Genomic DNA, 15853 nt, shown 5'->3' with positions numbered 1-15853 from the left:
ATTGGAACGTATTTTCCTTAATAGTCTCACTAATAAACTATTAAGGATTGCTATTGTTTTATATCGTTTGGGTTCATCAGGCGAAAATGCGGCTATTCGTAAAGTCGCTACATTATTTGTTGTTGGAGATATATGTAATAATAATATAATATAAAAATAATTGTTATAATAAAAATATAACTAATTCTTAATTTATTATTGTTATTTGTTATATTTTTTATCGAGGGGGTAGTGGGGCTTTGCACAGCAGAACGCACGACTTTCGGTGCAGAGCTGGATGATGTGTTGTTTGCAGACGATTCAATAAAAAAAACTTCGTTGCCTAGCGCAGAACTAGTTGGTGGCTATGGCAATGTTTCCGTACAAAATTAGACATGCGTCCAAACACTTCATTCAATAGTTCAAAATGTGAACAAATTTTCGTAAGTTTCGCTGAAATTGATAAATAGATAAATTAATTCACAAATGTATATGTATATAATATTATATTTGTGAAAACTTTATTAATGGTCACATCGATTTAAATTATTGAACGAAACGCATGTATATAGCATAGCCATAGATTAACATATCTCGAAATTTTACTAACAGTCAATTCAAATTTAAAAATGAGAAGCAACAAATGACAAAACAGCTGATTTCCGCCATTTCTGGTTTGTTGCAAGCAAATATACATAGGTTTCAGCATTGGAAGATTGCACGCAATTGCACGAAATTTTGTGCGTGTATTTTGTTGTTATTTGCATTCTCGTACAATCTGTGCATTTCGTGCACCTTGCAATGAGTTTGCAAGAGAGAGTGAATACCCCTTATATATACTTCTTTGGAGATCGTAGAAGATTGAAAATGATTCCAGTTATGAACAGTCTGTAACAGACATGGAATTTGACATCATATTTTTTAATATTTTAACTAATTTACAAATAAATAATTGTCTGTTCTAATAACGAAAAACTTTGTTTTCATAGTGAAATATTTCGCAGAATTCTAAAATCGCAATACTGTGTACCGTTCAGATATTTGCAAAAACTATTATATTGATTTTTATATAACAGATCTTTACACAACTCTTCAATATTTTTTTCGATATTTGAAAGTATAAACGTCCACAAAGTATACAATGGCTGAGTTCGTATTGAGGATATGTCCACAGTACTAAATACTTAATATTTCAATGTGATTGAATTCCCTTGAATCGTGCACATTTCATAGACACAATTTCGTGGTTCCAGTTAGTATGAAGCGTAGTACTTGCGACTATTTTTATGTAGAATATAATATTTCATTAGTATATGTGCTCAAATATCAATCAGGTGAAAGTTAAAAGCTTCAAACACTACTATTCGCCAGCTAAAAATTGCACAAAGCCAGACTCTGAGAAGACTTTTCAAAGTACCATGCTACATTAGGACCAATGACATCCTCAGGGACCTCAAGATTGATCCCATCAACAAATACATAAAGGATAGAGCTATCCATAAAGGATATAGCTATCCATAAAGGATAGAGCTATCCATAAAGAATAGAGTTATCCATAAAGGATAGAGTTATATGCGAAAACTGATAGACTTACCAACACCGCGTTATCAAATCTCAGAATGGTTACAGGCTCTTCGGGAAGGTATGCAGATCTGAGTTCAATTATTGCTTAGTCTAATGAAGTGATAAACAATCATCCAGTCAAGGCGTAAAGAGGGGTTTTAAAAATACCTCGAAATAGTAAAAGTGCTCAAGTGCACTGGCTCAAATAGAAATAAATAAATAACTAAAAAAAATTGATGTGGAAGAATAGATAGATAAACCAGGTAGTAAAAAAATTATGATTCCAATTTACTTAATTACCAACTATTTACCGGATATTTCCTTAAATATCAATTATGTCTAGACAAAACAAAGACTCCAGATCATATACTATACAATGTCAACCATTATTTCCTGATAACTGAGATAATTGGAGCGAATGCAGATTAAAGCTGTAAATTATTGTTTCCAGATTGCTAAATGTAGTCTGAGCCAATAAGGTTAGCATTCAAATAGACTGTGAATACATTCAAATCAAACATATTAAGTGGAAGATAAAATACCTACTTCAAACTGAAAGCTAAGTAATATTAAGTATTAAGTTATTTGGGAATGTTTCGTGTCATTTTTGTGTTTGTCGTTTTATATAACGTAAGATTTAATTTTTTTGATTGCTCTATGTAATGTGTATTAGCCAAAGCACTTCGTAAAGATTTGTTCGACTATCCACTACACTATCTGTGCAAAACACGAAGTATTAGTGTTATTTCGTATTTAAATTCTATATTAATTCAAATAGGCCTGTATTAAATGCAACTAACTTCCAATTTTGGAGACATAGATAACATTATTAACATTATTGTCCTAAATATCCACGTCGGCAGTCTGGTTTTTTCAACTTCAAAAAAACAAGCGAATCAAATGAGTCTTGCGGTAACTGGAGAAATCCAAAAGACAAAAGACCTTGTTGTAGAAACGTATAATTTAAAAGAGCAATAATTTTTAATCAAAATAAAAAGTTTTATGTGCCGATATTTCTTTACTAAAACGTTTTCAAAAAAGTTCAACATTATAATCGACTTCAACTTACAATTATTTCATTCTAATTTAATAGTTTAAAAATATAATTTAAACGTTTAAACTTATAATTTAGTTAAAAACTTTAAAAATTAAATTAAAATATTAATGTCATACATACATACAATATTTACAAATTCGTTTATAATAAATAAATTATTAATAAATTAAAGTTTTGTAAAGTGTTTCAGTCTAACTTATTTCTGATTCAATCTGATAATCTTCGTTAATTTTTTCATGCTCCATTAAACTATTCGATGACTCTTCCTCATCCTCCACTTGATAAGCGTTCAGTTTATTAAAGTCATTTGCATAGAAACAATTTACACATAGTTTTGTCGAAACAGCGTTTTTTGATGGTATAAAAAGTTTGCCGCAAATAACACAATCAACGTGTGGTTCCCCTTTAATTAAATGTTAAATATATGAAATAAATACTTTTTTTGTAAATATGAAATATTTACCTTCATGCGTTTTTTTATGAGCGCGTAAATTACAAGCCAATGCAAATTTTTTATTACACAAGTTGCAACTATGGGGCTTATCACCTACAATTATATATAATTTGTTTTTTAATTTCAAATAAAATTTAAAAAATCATATATAATATATATATTTGTAATATTATTTACCTGTATGCAAAAATAAATGATTTTTTAAGTTAGTTTGCTTAGAAAATCCCCGGAGACATATATTACATTTGAAAGGCCATGAACCGCTGTGGACATACATATGTGACTTAAGATCTCCAGGAGTGGGAAATGACTTTGAGCATCTATTACATTTGTGCGGCTTTTCCTAAGAGTATAATAAAAAAAATTGTGAAATCAAATAATTTTTGTTTTTTTAGTTTTAGTTTTGGTAAGATAAGTATATATAAAAGAAGACACCGAAATACATACATTTAAAATAGGTACATACAAATAAAGTCATTTGAAGTGATGGCTTTTTAGGATATTGTATATATATCTTTTATACCTTTTGCATAAATCCTAAACTGACGAAATGTTTTCATTTCATCAGCAAATATGTTTTCTCCAAAAGATAAAAATCGCACCGAGTGAAATTAGGCATATACTGGGAATAGGTGGCAATTCAAATGCGGTCACAAATATTGATCAATCAGTGCAATTTGTGGTCGTGAGTTGATTTGTGAGTAACAAGCTATACACATCTTTTTCGATGGCTTAAGTATTCCAACGAACTGCGATAAATGGATGTTTCTGATATGCTCAATTAAAATTCCATGAATTTTAATGAAGTTTTTGTCTGATCTTTGATGCCTTCACATACAGCTTTGGTAGAATCTGTGGTGATTACGGTTTTACTTTAGCCAATATGTTGCTGTTTATATATGTGCTAAGAACTATTTTTAAATCGTGTATACCGTAACGCTTATAAACTCTGTTACGATATAAAACAATAATCACCACAAACTCGTTCATCAATAAAAATGTTTCGATAAAAGAAAATTTACGATAGTGGAGGATCGATCATACCAACTCATATAACTACTAAGAGATAATTTCAGGGATGATGATTGTAAAGTGACATAGCAAATTTTAAATACATGTATTTTACGAAAAGGGACACTTATGGGTAATTGAGTATTTTGTGTTCAAGTTAAAGTTTGCAGTAACTTATTAGATGTAAAGAATAATACATACCTTTATATGAGTCATTCGATGATAGTAAAGGTTACTACTTGCTGTAAATTTTTTTCCACAAACTTGACATTCGTGCGGTTTTTCTCCTGAGTGTATTCTTCGATGTGTATTTAATGAGCTCGACGTACTAAATCCTTTTCCACATATGACACAAACGTGCGGTTTTTCACCTGAAAAAATATTTTAACATATGTAATATACTATAAGCCAAAAAAAATTATTTTTAATTAAAGAAATCGAAATATATCAATAATGAAAAGAACTCTATTCCGAAAAAAAGGTGGGGTCCTGATTCCAAAAATGTTATTTATAATGAAGTAAAGTCTAGAGCTGTTTCAGATATCGCCCAAAATTCATCATCAGTGGTCTTTTGAAACTACATTATGATGTGATTACGTGCAATTATGTTTAATTATATGTAATTATGATACGTACAAGTATTCGAATACTTCAAAATATATTGGTTACACTAATTAATAACAAATTAGTTATTAAATGTTCTCTATAATGCGGAAGGAACTGCGCTAATGAAGTTGCAATGATTCACTTCTAGCATCTTGTTATTTATTTATATATACATTTCAGATAAAGCCAATGATATAAATATAGTATTTCAAACAATTCAATATACTTGTTTTAGTGAAATTTACAATAGTAAAAAGCTATAAATTACAATATTAGTAGATATTGCAATCTATAACATTTATTGTACTATTTCTAGAGAGAGTCTCCTAAACTAACCTGGACAAGTTAAGGCTATTTAAGCAAATGTGCATAACAAATGAAATTTATGGAAAATAAGACATAGGAAAAGGTCCGTTTTGGAGACAATTTATCTAAAATACATATACATATTACAAATAAAATAATAATAAATAAAATATATATCATTCGACTTTAACTGAATTACAAAGATGGTTTTATATACTTACCGGTGTGTGTGCGCATATGACGGTTAAGTAGGCTAGGTCGATCAAACGCTTTACCACAAACTTTGCAAGGCAATAATGAACGCGTGTTTCGTCCAATTCGACATCTTTTAGGAGTTTGATATTTATTGTCGATTTTGTAAATACTCCTCTTTGTTTTGCTATGTATAATACTGTTTTTCTCTCTTATTGAATACACTATAGCTGTACTAGACGAATCACTAGACACAGATTTATGTTCATCTTCACTGCTTGAAACTGGTGAGACAGGTAAATTATGCGAAACATGATGTAATAAAGAAGTTGAGAGATCCAATGGAGAGTCTTAAAATTTTTTTAAAATTAAAAAATTATATCAGATTAGTATACTAACAATTTAAAAACTATATTATCTACCTTCTAAAATTGAATTCATAGTCTTACGATAAAGAGACAATCGTATACTAACAAAAAATTGTTCTTCTGCTCGATCGGGAAGAAAGAAAACAACCAATTCCTGATTAGGTGCAATATTTTTAATTGCTTCATATATAGGTTCTCCTTTCAGTTTAGTGCATATTAAATTAACATTTGAGTCATATTTTTCTGAAACTCGTAAAAATCGGATCCAATTACAATAACGAAACCATTTATCATTTGCGGATAAAATTTCATCATAAAGTCCAAAGTGATATCGAATCTAAAAATAATAGATGTTAAAAATAATTTTTTATTATAAATCACATTTTTTTAATTTTTGACTAATTTTTTTTTTTTTTTTTTTTTTTTTGCATTATAGTTTCTATACCATAACATATAGAGATAGTGGTTAATATTAAAAACAAAAAATTAAAGCATACAAAGTTCTACTGTTATTTGTCTGTCGTTTTTAATATATAATATCTATATCGAGTTTCACTCCATTAGCTTTTATTCTAGATAAACCAATAAATTCACCATTAAAGAAATCTTACAATTCCAGTTAATTCTATAATGGATAGATTTGATAAATCAATGTCAAACTAAAAAGTTTTTACTTTTTAATTTAGATGCTATTTTATTAAGCATCTAAAGAACTTTTATCAAAATGACAAGGATAAATTGAAAGCTCTGTTAAGTTGGCATGTGGACATATTAAACTTACTGCAGTCTAAAGTTCAAAATTCTTTAACTCTGAATAATATATATTATGTTGATATCAGAAGTTATCTAACCGCTGAAAAATATTATTTCTTATAGTTCTAAACACACTACGAAGATTGGTATACTTACAAGATCGCAAAGTAAATACTTTCAATTTAATTCCTGCTTAAAACTACGCCAATATCATGTGAACCGAATAGATAAATTTTTAGTTTTCAGTTTCGGATTTTTCACTAATTGTATTATTAAAATTATTTTAATAATATTTATATCCACTATGACGCACAATGTAATCATCTTGGCGCACCCCATAATAATAATAATGAAGTCAGCGATTAAACGAAGATTACGCATTACCACTAAGCTACTATACGATCGCTTAGTACTTACATTCAATGGCTAATTAATTTTACCTATACTCTTACTATATATTGCATACACGCGTTTACAGTTTTACAAGATTATGAATGTGTTTTTCATAAAATCGTGGGTTATTTACGACTTGGCTACTATTATGGCATCCCCATGAACCTATCTCTATACAACACTAATACTTTTGATCCTTGTGTGAGGATTAAAGTAAAAAAAATTAAAATTATACAAGTAAAAATATGTTAGAGAAACCATATCTCATGTGCAGTAATCGAGGTAAGAAAGCGAGTGATGTATAAGAATAAGAAATGTGTGCACGGAGTAAAGACACCTGGAGAAAACCAAAAAACGAGTTGTTAGGGCCAATTAAAAATAAGAAAGTAATGATACATGAACTCTGCAAAAGCATTTAAAATGTTTTTAAATATACATACTACAAAAAAAAACTATTTTGTTGCAGAAAATTTAACATAAATGTTCAACACGACTTCGATGGATTATCTAATAAGCTGGGCTATAGATTCTTAAGAAATGCTAGACTTTATTGACCTTTAAGTTTTCAATAGCTTTAGTGTAGCATGATGTAATAATTTTATATAACGTATAATATTATAAACATAAATGTTGAGTCAAAATTGCCATACAAATTAGAGTAATTATGGGACTGTAGAGAATTAGAATTATCTAATATTAAAAAAACATATAGGGTCGAGAAAAAAACCTCGACGTTAAACATTACAGTGCTTTTGTATTTTAAAAATTTAAATTTGCACAAAAATTTAAATATTAGTATTCTATTAATCATACAAAAAAAATTATTAGTGAATAATGCTTAAAAGAAAGATATATAGTTTTAAACCAATACAACCAAATCAAAAACATAAAATCTGACAAATATAAATACGATCATAGGTTAACAAAGGTAAAACTATCTTTATAGTTAGTGTGTGTGTGAATAATAATTTGGGCCCATTTCTCCTAGTCGAAGTTAACCGGTATTTCTGCAAGACCTGCTGCTTTGAAAAAATTTTTTACGTACAAAAACAAAAAATCTGATTGAATTTAAAAAAAAAAAGGGTTTTTATATATATTTTATCCGTCTATAAGTCACTTTTTGTTAAAATTAAAATTCAACGTTTGTTTAATATTTTTAAATATAACCTAAATTTCGACTCTTCTTGAGAGCCATCATCAGGATCGGGATCTAACAGAAATTAATATTAATAAAATCTATATCTGCACATCATTCTCTTGATTCTATTGTCTATATTGCAGTCTATATCTACACATCATGCTCTTAATTCTATCGTCTATATTGTTAGATCCCGATCCTGACGATGACTTATTCGAAATATAGAATACATATATTTAGAGTCGAAATATAAAATACATATATTAAAATATACGTTGAATTTTAATTTTAACAAAAAGTGACCGATAGCCGGATAAAAAATATATAAAAACCACTATTAAAAAAACAGGTCGATAAATAAATTCAAAATTTAATAGTTAAAAAAAAGATTAAATCAATTATAAATATGATTTATAATAATAGAATTTTTGTTTTTTATTATAATAAATTTATTATAATAAAAAATATTATAAAGCAGAGTCTATTTTGATGGTCGTTTGCACAGGAACTGTTTTCAGTAGAAACTTTTTTTGATATATATATAACGGCACTGATACAACTGATTTCATCTAACTAGCATTATCTTTTTATTTATAATGTTAAGCAAATCAACGAAGAACGCCCAAGCAGCGTTTATAGATAATTAAAATTTATATCTAAAATATGTATTCAGTTAAAAATATTTACAAAATATTGTAATCCTAATCAATATGTTATGAAATTAAGTGATCGATGATTATACTACTTTAAGAAGTTGTGGTGAAATTTCCTAGATCATTTGGTTTGCTACTAATGGAGCTATTTTGGTGTAAATATATGAACTTATTAGCCAATTCGGTGCAGTTACCAATGATTTCAGCCGCAGATTTAAACAGGCTTAAAAGGTCATTTGAAAATGAAGCTTCGAAATGTACTGTCCAAGTTGTGTCTGTAACAAATCAATCAACTGATCAAAAAAAAGTTTATTATTAGTGTCATGAAGTTAAATTATTTATTTAATAGAAAATGTTAGCTTCGTTTGCTTAATTTGTGTTTATTTGATTTCAAATTTTAAATTTTTTAAAAAACATTCTCATTTATACTATAAATCAGTTGTGTCCAGGCCATAATAATTTTAGCATCATTTTTTGCTTTGTTATACTTTGTATGCCTACGCATATAAATACTTTTTTATGGTTACGAAAACTAAATAAAACTGTCATATGCTAGGTGCGAAACAGTGCCCGCACGCAAGTTACTAAAATATAACACTAACAACTTTTTGTTCAAATTTGCATCCCAGCAAACAATTTTTGTTAACAGAACTTTTATGCAAAAACACTATTTTTCATTTTAGTTTCGGCGTGATGTGATGTTTTCCTGTGTTATAGTGGTCATTTATCATTTTCAGTAAATAGCAAGGAAGGTGCGTCACGAATTTAAAATCACAAATTATTTTTTTATTTTAATAGATTAATTGAAATTCTAAATGTTTATTGGGATGGATACCGAAAGTATGCTGCACTTAGAAATCGGCATTTTTCTTAAATGAATTGATTTTCTTGCGAATTAAAAAGATGAAATAGAAGGCATCACTGCTATAAATAATTACCAGTAATTCATCAATCGGTTCGGACTCAGTGTAGCTGCGGTTGAGGTGTAAACAATGGGTAGCAACATGAGCCGTAATTTTCTCTATCAGAGTTGTAGAAAAACAGCATTAAGTCTGGTTGAAACAAATTGGCATCACTTTTTAAATATGTTAAATGCTTATTTTTTACATTATTTTTTATTGTATTGTGTACAAGATGAATTAAAAAAATGTGTAAACTCTAACAATTAATTAATTTAAATAAAAGAAAACGAAATAAATATTAGAATGACAATGGTTAGCATTTTTATCTTATATTTTTAAATTAATCTATTAATTTATGCACTTGAATTTATTAGTAGATGAGATACTAGACTAGAGTTATGCAACATATTTACAGTGAACATTTACAATAGACTAATTATTGAATTTGGCGGAACTAAAACTTAAGACATTAAAATCTTTGCGAGTAAAATCTAACTCTGAAGATTTTAAGAGCATTAATGTCGCTTAACATGTTTTCTTTCAGAAATTGTGAGTAATTTATTGCTACTTTAAAAGAAATAATTACGGCTATTATTAAATCCTATCATTCTACTCTTTTATCAAAGGGTGGATATAATTCTATACTCTTAATTAAGAATAGTAAAAGTAATAAAATAATATTAAATATCAAATTAAAAATGTTTTTGTTTCAAAAGTGCACTAAATTCAGAAGATCACTTATTCAACGTACTAAAATATAACATATTTTAATAGTTACACATACAACATATTTCTTAGTTCATAATTTCTTTATCTCAATTGAACAATTTTTTCTTAAATAGCTCGAAGTGAACGAGCTGCCACTTGAATTTATTTTTTCTTAAATAAATGTCATGTATATATTCTTTTTTATTTCTTTTGTTTTTAAACAAATCAATTTTGAGTTCTTAAAGTTTCCATATTCATAAAAAAAGCGAGGATGGAATTGTCGTCAAATTATTGTATTTTGAGATGCACACGTTGTAGTGTGAAGATAAAAGCCTTGTTTCAAATGTACCGTGTTATAAGACAATAACAACAAAGTTAAATTATGCAAATTCAATCGGACTTGTCTTCCGTTCTAACTACTAACTATTTACGGACCCTAAAACATGTTTCGGAGACATACATTTGGGTTTTTCAAAAGTATCGTGTAGAAATACCGATGTCCTCATGACAAAAATCTCTGACATCCTGTATCTAGGTCTGTATTGAATATATTCCTAAACAATGCGATTTTTAGATTTATTGATCTGAAAAATCTGCTTTTGAATGTATTTTTGTTTAAAAAGCAGATTCTCTTAGTATGCATTTAAAATTTTGCTATTGAAAATAAATTATTGAATATTTAACGCAAAATTTCTTAACAAAAGATTATTATTATGAAAAAGAGATAGTATACTGCGACCTAGAGGATCTATTGTTGTCCGATTGACAGACAGTATAAATCCTATCTTTCCTAGTCTTGAATCCTTATGTTCTTCCATTAAATACCCTCCAAGGTATTTCTTCCGCTTGTGCATCAGTGCCGGGCACTCCCCTAGTACATAGTATACGATTTCTCTCTCTCTCCCTCTGCAGTGTGAATTAAATTGGATTCCTGACTTTTTTAGATGATAATTCAATCTACAATGACCAGTTAGTAATCCCGTAATTTGAAAAATATACTCTGGACTTTATTTGACAGTCGATAGTGTCAATTGGGGTTCGAAAATGTAAAAAAGTAATAAGATAATAGTCTATAAAATTTTAGTTTGTGTAATTCCACTTCTGGGGGTATAGTCAATAATTTCAATACATTAATTAAATATAATTTATAATTAATTAAATATAATTGCATCTTCAAGCGCTTTAATTACCATTAAAAGTTGAGTAACAATAATTGTGTACTTAAAAACTTATTTTAACATAGATGTTTCTTATTGAAAAAAGTAATATATTTTATTTGTATATACTATATTTACTTAAAATTAAGTTTCTAGATATTAATGAATATCTATAAAAATTTAAAATTAATAAAAATTTCAAAAGACCGATTATTGTAATGAACATTATATGTTTTAATTTAGATTTATTTATTTTTTGAATACTTATTGGTGAATAATGTTTATTTCACCAGTTCTTTAATTAAAATATATAATCTCAAGAAAATTAATACATTTCAAATGTGCTTACATTTTAACAAATTGAATATTTAAACTAGTGTTTTATTAAAATTTTAAAAAAGTAAAAAACATATTAAACTCCTACTAAAGTATAGTTAAAATAAAAATTTTCCCAGCTCATTAACAAATGCGAACGGATTATATATATATATATATATATGATCTTCTTTTTATAATACGATCTTACAATATAATACCAAGTTTTTCCCACAAGTGTTACAAAATGGTGCGCACTCTCCCATAACGGTGGGAAGGTCTTTAAGAAGTTTTGCTTCTTCTTAGTTTCGTAACGCTTGACTTGTTTACAAAAATTTTTATGATTTGATCTAAAGCAAAATAGGGTAAATGTGCTGGTGGGTAAATAACAGAAAAATAATTGTAATATTTAGCTAAGAAAAGTTTCTTACCATGGAGCGTTCAAGTCTTAATAACGTCATTCAAACTACATTGTTATTTTAGCCCAGAAGAAGAAAATAAATTATGAAAATAGCGTGGGATCTTTCTCAAACTTTACATGTAGACTGTATAATTCTTTTAATATTTAACTTTTAATATTTTCATAGTATCACGAATAATGTGCGGTCCTTTATTACATATTATTAATGCGGTTAGGGTTTTGTTTTTAATAACATTACACATCAATGTTTCGCATAAATTTTGCTGACAAGATAGACAAATGGGTGAGAACCCATGAAATTAATCAAATAAAAGATATATATGAAAAATTCTTAATAATATTTTAAAATTATAAGCGATCTCAAATATTTAATAATATATAATTCATGACTTCTATTTACATGTTATTCTGAAAAAGTGCAACAGTTTTTTATAATTATACTGTACGAAATAATTATATTTGCTAATTTTTTTAATTTAATTTAAAAAAAATTTTTAGTGTTTAAAAATCTTATCAGTTTTTATGGTGGATAGATTTTGCTGGAAGTATACATAAACTCTATATTCTCAAAAGGATGTGATAATATTTTATTTTATATAAGACAATACATTATAGAATTATTACCGATGCAGAATCATCGTTTCTTACTGATACTATACAGAAAAAAAAACCATAGTAATACATAACTATAATCAAAGACCGTTATCTGAACAGTTCTGTTAGGAGACCACTAAAGCATATTCCGCAATTAACTGGAGCGGTATTAGAGCTATTCTGCTGAAATTATTTCATTTGTATTTGACATAAGTTAGTTCTGTCTATTGTTTTGCGTTATTCTCTTACTGGCGCCCCAAATCGACAACTTCTTGACGACTTTGAACAAGGTTAAAAATTTAAAAACAATATAAACTTTCAAAGATTGTTTTTAAGATAACAAGTGATTATTGCTAAAATAGGAATAGAAAAAATGTGAATTATAGCTAGAAGTTTATAAAAACTTTAATTACTTATTGAAAAAATAAACAAATAAGAACATTTAAGTTGTAATTATCTATGATAAATAAATGATTAATAATTTAATAAGATTAATAAAATACAGTTTACATTAAAATTTATATATATTAATAAGGATAATTTTAGCAAAACTATTTTTGCAATGAACTTATCTTGTATAAACATCTTTCCTACTATCTTATATTTAGTATGGTTCTTGAAAATTATTTACTGCTTATTTTAACAATTATTCTCTTCAAATCCTTGACTACAATGTTTATACAAGTTTTATATAACGTTTTAATCAGCTTATAGAAGTGATAATTATCCATATTTTTTGCATAGAGGGTTAATACAAGCCCTATAGCAAAAACAAAATCTTCAGCTATCTATTATTAAAATACTATATCAAAAATATATATGCTTTGTATTTTATTTCACAAAATGATATCATTAGAGAATATTTGTGATTTATAGTGTCAGTTCACACGTCAACTTGTATTCAATTTTTTAATAATTATCAATTTTTTACAGTGACTATTAAGTATTAATGTTATAGTTTAAATATATTTTAGATATGCAAAAAAATTTTTTTAAAATCATTTTTTAATATGAACAGATTTCGTATAATATAAGCTTATAAAATATTTTAAATACCAAATATATTGCTAATAACTACAAATATATGGTATATCAACTCATTTCGAGATTAATTAAACTATCTGATATATATAAGGTCAGGCTAGTGTACCTAATTATATTAGATGTATGGTAGTAAAACTTTCTGATTTAATTAAAAATCAGTTGTATTATAATTTTTAAAAGGCACAGTGGATATCCACGATTCATAAAGCCTACTGCAATATCCCTGGATTCCACACTTACTTCAACGAAATAAGAAAATTTAAACCCTTATATCCTTAATTCCTTGTACTTTAATAATACTTTATGTTTGACAATCAAAGAATATGTGCAGATAAAATGTTTATTTTCATTCTGCAATTCATAGAATCTATATAATATCGTCTAACTGATTCAATAAAAAAGAGGTTAATATATTTTATAACGGTGCAGCTTAAAGGTTTTAATTACAAAAGGTCTACAACTAACTTTTAGATATTTAACATTCAAGACTAAATTTGTAACAGATTTTGATCCCGACTTAAAAAATCTGCATTAAATGTAACAATATTATTTTGTTGTTGTCTTTTCATTGCTATTCGAACTCTTCTAACTATTAAATAAGTTCTTTTTGTCATAAGATGCGTTACTTTTGAAAAAAAAAAAATTAGCAGGAATATTATTTTAAGAACTTATCTTGAAATAACTATTAATTAGTATTTGTTTAACAAAAATGACTAAATAATTGCATAAATTATTTAATAAAACATATACAAAACTAATTTATTTAACATCTTAATACTGTAATAAATTTGGTTAATCCCATTATTAAATTTAAATATCCCGAAAATCTTGGGACTACAAAAACATATCGAAAATTTGTACCCCTAGTGCTGATATAGGCTATCTTCTTTACAATTTATTGTAAAATGTTATATAAAGAAAGCATCTTTACGTTCCTTCACTTAAAAGTCATTGGTTATGACAGTATTAAAATCCTATTAAAGGTTGAAATAGGTTTTGAAGCATTGGGAGTATAAAATATTACATTTTAATATTTTGACAAAAGAATAACACAAAAAAAAACCTGGATCAAGAGAGTTAAGCCAGTACTTATAAAACCATTAGCTGTAATGGTCTTAACAACTTTAAAGTCCTGCACAAGATTAAAATGGCAATTGAATTGTGGCAAAAATCTATGAAGAGAATTAAGATTGTCTTTGCAAAGTGTTTTTAAAAGGTATGAGACCTTAGCTGTGCTCATTTTATGAAGGATTGTTTATTGACAATGTTAAACTCCCTTTAAAATGTAAATACATTATGAGAATAAAACATTAGTGTACTGTATATCCTGCAAGTGCGAGTTTATTGCGAAGTCTGGCTTAAAACCTTTGTTTTGTTGATTTGTACAACAAAGTCTTCTTTGCAATTTATTTATTGTTTATTGACAATGTCAAAGTCCTTTTAAAATGTGAATACGTTAGGAGAATAAAACATTAGTGTTACTGTATATCCTGCAAGTGCGAGTTTATTGCAAAGTCTGGCTTAAAACCTTTGTTTTGTTGATTTGTATAATATGAGAAAGATATAATGGATTTAATTTAAGTAGTAATTAAATACTGTTTTATTAATTAAATAATCTTATTGATTGAATTAAAACTTTATATGATAAAATGTTTAATATATGTTACTTACATCATCGTTTTCTACATATTTAAAAGCATCTAAGATATCAAATCGAATTGTTCCTTGAAAGGGATAAAATAAAGAACCCTTTTTTATTTCGGTTGTAGTCCATAAATTAATTTCAGTGTCACTATTAGATAAAGACGTTATTGCCAAAGAAAATTCTTTTGGAATTAAAACACAGGCTTCCATTATTCAACAAAGTAATTAAAACTGATCAACGCACAACCAATGAATTTTTAAATTAATTTTTTCATTAAAAGATTTTTTGTTTTGTTTTGAATGTCTTCACTGTTTACAATCGTTGAAATACACCTGTTGAGGCACGTTTCCACTAAACTAATATGAAGCAATTTTTTATTTGTACAGAGGACTCTTTTTCTTCAAAGTTCAATTAGTACTGTTTTACCAGGATTGGTAATACAAACCATGACCTTCTAAAAAATAGCGCACTCTACAAGATCAAGAGCATTGAAAACCACTCAACTGAACTCATTTGGAGCAATGCTCCATTAAGTTAACAAAAACAAGATTAACATTACACAACGAAAATTAAATCGATTGATCATATATATGC

General features: G+C 27.3%; 1 protein-coding gene across 1 annotated transcript; it reads right to left on the bottom strand.

The window, feature by feature from the left end:
- Window positions 1-2741: 2741 nt before the first annotated feature.
- On the bottom strand, window positions 2742-15484 carry LOC119689249 (zinc finger protein 124-like). The gene is made up of 7 exons (XM_038104040.1): window positions 15286-15484; window positions 5591-5873; window positions 5198-5518; window positions 4266-4435; window positions 3231-3396; window positions 3063-3146; window positions 2742-3002 (listed from the first exon to the last, which is right to left on the bottom strand). The coding sequence occupies exons 1-7, from the start codon at window positions 15466-15468 to the stop codon at window positions 2791-2793; spliced, it is 1419 nt and encodes a 472-aa protein (XP_037959968.1). The 5' UTR covers window positions 15469-15484; the 3' UTR covers window positions 2742-2790.
- Window positions 15485-15853: the final 369 nt, after the last annotated feature.

The sequence above is a fragment of the Teleopsis dalmanni genome, chromosome X (genome assembly GCF_002237135.1).
Source record: "Teleopsis dalmanni isolate 2A chromosome X, ASM223713v2, whole genome shotgun sequence".
In the NCBI taxonomy this organism is placed as follows: Eukaryota; Metazoa; Arthropoda; class Insecta; order Diptera; family Diopsidae; genus Teleopsis; species Teleopsis dalmanni.
The sequence above is the reverse complement of the archived record's forward strand: the minus strand, read 5'-3'. Positions and strand labels throughout refer to the sequence as shown.

What these genes read in the sequence shown, in the direction of transcription:
- LOC119689249 (XM_038104040.1), bottom strand. Translation starts at nt 15,468, where the DNA reads ATGGAAGCCTGTGTTTTAATTCCAAAAGAATTTTCTTTGGCAATAACG. An exon ending in TCATATGCGCACACACACCG is followed by an intron (nt 4,436 to 5,197) that starts GTAAGTATATAA and finishes ATATTTTTTCAG; the next exon opens with GTGAAAAACCGCACGTTTGT. An exon ending in TCATTTATTTTTGCATACAG is followed by an intron (nt 3,147 to 3,230) that starts GTAAATAATATT and finishes ATATAATTGTAG; the next exon opens with GTGATAAGCCCCATAGTTGC.